We start from the raw sequence: 3,602 nt of genomic DNA on the forward strand, positions 1-3,602 counted from the left end.
AAAAAAAAAATAAGTAAAAATCTTCCTTTTTTTTTTTTTTTTAAACATCTTAACAATCCAGTCAGGGGATTTCAGGGCGGCTCTCTCTAAACCTGTAGTCAAGGGTTTTACCACCATCTGTCTATATAAACATTCTAGCATCAAGTTCCCAGTTACTATTATTATTTTGAAGTTGTTGCTATAGGGTGTGTGCACGGATGAAGAGACAAAGGGAAAGTGAGAAATCACCTCCCCGGGGGGATGGCCACGCCACAATCCTTTCTCCTCGACTTGAGATTTGGGGCACGCATACACGCACGCGCACCCAGTGTGATTTTCAAGCCTCTGGATCCAGGACTCAAACTGTGGTTGGCTACATGGGAGTCTAATGCCTTAACCACTGTGCCACTTGCCGGTCCCCAAAAAAGGTTTTTTGTCTTATTGTGGTTGTTTTTTTAATCCAATAAGACGACTTGTGTGCTGTACACGAAGCCTGCGGCCTGGGCTAATTGCACTTACTGAGACAAGGAAGAACCTGCCCAGAGGGGACCTCGCCTTACACCCCAGAACACATTCCAGCCGACTCCACAGTTACACCGAAAGAGTCTCAATGCCAAGGGAGAAACGCAAACCATGTGTCATCTCTGCACGCGCCGAAGAAATTCAGTCATTTGGAAAACGCTGACCGTGGGGGGAACCGGGGCTCACCTGCACTTGGAGTGGAAGGGGTGGCCAGGAGGGAGAGTCGGCCACGAACCCAAACCACCCTGTGGTGGAGCAGCTCAGCCCAAGGACAGGAAGGGGGAGGGACGGCTTGGCCTAGGCATTCAGTGAGCCTGGGGACCCCAGGCCTGGTCCCGGTCAGACTTCGCTCCTTACCCCGGGGACAAGAAGAGCTGGGGGCCGATCCGTGGCCGCAGCTTCGCCAGCTCCTCCATGGAGTCTATCGACCTGGGCAGGGTGGCCGACCGGCCCGAGATGAGGGACAGCTCCGACTCGGCCATGGACTCAGTCACCCCAGACTCTACGGACCCTTCGGCCTCTTCGTCTTCGGCGACTGCTTCATAAAACTCCTCGCCTAGTATTTCCGTGCTGGGAGAGGGCTTGACGATCTGCCCGGGGAGACAAACACGTCCGAGGTGGCGTCTCCAGACCGTTCTCGCCCCCCCTGTGAACAGCCACTGCGTGGACGTCGTGAATGGGTGCATTTAAGGTGTGCACGAACACTCACACTTAGGGGCAGGAAGCTTTAGAAAACAGCCATTTCTAAGCCGAGTTGGTACGGCGGCGGGCTGCTGGGACACTGGGCTCCACAGGACAGGATCCAGGGGGGCCTGCGGCTGAGCCCTGGTCCAAGCTCACGGCCAGGCACGGTGCCACGCCCCGTAATCCCAGAGCCTCTGGAAGCCCAGGCAGGAGGATCGTGGGCAACAAAATGAGACCCCCTTTGAAAAAGAGCTGGGGACGGTGGTGTAACCACGGGCCGGCTGCAAGGCCACCTCTGTGTGACCGTGAGGCAGGACAATGCCACTGCTCTCCTATGGCTGCTGTCTGGGCAGAGATGGGAGGGAGGTGGGAGGAGTCGCAGAAGCAATGGGCGGCCTGGCATTCTGGGCTGTCCCCTTGGGAGGCTTGGATTTATTTATTGCCTCTCTCCCTCCCTTCCTGGCCTGAGGGCATGGGCGCTCACCAGAGAGACAGAGAGGAGTGAGGGGGAAGCACAGGTCACGTGGCAATCCCTTCTCCATCTCTCCTCCTTTCAGGGTGCTGGGCAGCCCAGCACACCTGTCAAGCTGCAGGGCTGGGACTTGAACTGCGCAGCCAGCCATGTGGGATCCCCTCTGGGCTCGGATTTCAGGGGAGTGTGTGAGGTCAGGAATCGCTCTAGCTTCACCTAAGGGGCTGAGCAGGACCCTGCTCAGAGCAGGGCTGTGGATCGGAGCGTCCATGTTAAGGACTTCTCTGCACCCCGCGAAGTGCCCGGCCCCGCCGCTCACCTGGGCCAACACGCCGGCGTACTCCTTCCCCTCGCCCTCTTCGTCCTCCACGAAGTCGTAGGTCACGTAATAGCTGTACGTGACGAAAGGGCCTTCGGGCCCGGGCTCCGGGTCCAGCACAGAGGAGTCCAAGACCCCTTTGATGTTGCCGATAGTCACCACGAGCTGCGCCTCGCGGGCCAGGAGGTCTGCATGGAGGAGCGGGCAGGCTGAGGGGCCGAGGGACCAAGGGGGTGGGGGGTGGACATGGGCGTCACAGAGGGCAGGAAGGCACAGGGCCCAGAGTCCCTCCTCCATGCAGGGGTGAACCTCTGACTTTGGGGAGCTTGGGTTCAAGTTCCAGCTCTGCCAAGTTCAATGAGGGTCATCGGGGAACAGCGTCCCCTTCCGCCTTGCTTTCCTGTCTGTGGATGGGACCGAGGGTGGCTGCTTTGCAGAGACGCTACAGGGCGGGTCAGAGGTCAGGTCAGGGGTACCCTGGAGCTGCATCCCTCCCTCATCTCTCTGACCTTGAGGTACAGGTGCACCTTGTGGCACGGCCACAAGGGGGTGGTCTCAAGCCACCATGGAGGTGATGAACTGCCTTGGCCTCCCTACCGCTCCTGTCCCCAACCCCAACCATGGGAATCAAAATCTGGGAGAAAATTGACCCGAAGCTCTGCTCCACCTGACCAGGGCCTGAGTCAGGCAGAGGCTGTGGGGCCTGTGCCCAGTTGGGGGCCGGGGGGCAGGGGGCAGAGGCTCAGGGCATCCGGTGACAGTGACTTCCTCACCACCGCTGAGGCTGAGGCCCCGGAACTGGTGCTTCTCGCTGGGAGACACGGTGAGGTCGTCCAGCACGCAGAGCCGGGCCAGGCTGTCGATGGTGAAGCCGCGGTAGTAGGGCACGAGGGCCAGCGGGTTGCCCTAGCCGCAGGCGCTGCAGCGTGCACAGGCTGGCCACCATGCCCTGCAGGTCTGTCAGGTCGTTGAAGCCCAGGTCCAGAGAGACCAGGTTGGGCCTAGAATGGGGGCGAGACCGTCCAGGGTAAGAACCCAGGTGCAGGGGCCAGCAGGGCGGGTAGCAGTTACGTCGCAGGGCTCCCACACGGCTGACAGACCCGGTGGCTAGAAACTCACACCAGGAGCATGTGTTTGCCCAGATTCCCGAGAGGAGAATGGAGGATCGTGGCATGGCCATCCCCCCGGGGTCTCTCACTTTCCTGTCACCGTCACTGTCTGTCTCTCCAGAGAATGCATATACCCTCAGGAAAACACCTCTTTTTTAAAATAAATAAATAAATAAAAAGAACCCAGGTACGGGGCCAGCAGGTGGCATGGTGGCTGAGGTGCTGGACTCCCAACCCCAGACCAAGTTCTAGACCTGGTGGCCCAAAACTCACAATTAATAAATAGATAAATAAATAAATAACTGTTTTTTGTTTTCTAAGGAAGAAAGAAGTCAGGTACATGCAGAGCCCCGCAACCCTGTGTCCCGGAAAATGGCTGGCGGCCGAGGGCAGGCAAGGGCCCTGGACCACACCCCCTGTGCTGCCCTGGGCCCAAGGGAGCCCCGTGTTGGCACAGCCTCCCCACTCTACTCCGCTCTCCACGACACTGCCACCCTCGTGTCCGCGGCTTGGGTTG

The 3,602-nt window shown here is 58.8% G+C and overlaps 1 protein-coding gene across 1 annotated transcript in view; it reads right to left on the reverse strand.

Moving 5' to 3' along the window:
• The window catches only part of LRRC43 (leucine rich repeat containing 43), a gene marked incomplete at its 5' end in the record, with an annotated part of 38,300 nt that overhangs the window by 27,424 nt on the left and 7,274 nt on the right, over positions 1 to 3,602 (reverse strand). Inside the window, 4 exon segments of the mRNA XM_027772163.1 lie at positions 931 to 1,091; positions 1,977 to 2,164; positions 2,750 to 2,883; positions 2,885 to 2,977. Of these exon segments, the coding sequence (XP_027627964.1) occupies positions 931 to 1,091; positions 1,977 to 2,164; positions 2,750 to 2,883; positions 2,885 to 2,977 (576 nt within the window).

The sequence above is a fragment of the Tupaia chinensis genome, unplaced genomic scaffold (genome assembly GCF_000334495.1).
Source record: "Tupaia chinensis unplaced genomic scaffold, TupChi_1.0 Scaffold000258_1, whole genome shotgun sequence".
Lineage (NCBI taxonomy): Eukaryota > Metazoa > Chordata > Mammalia > Scandentia > Tupaiidae > Tupaia > Tupaia belangeri.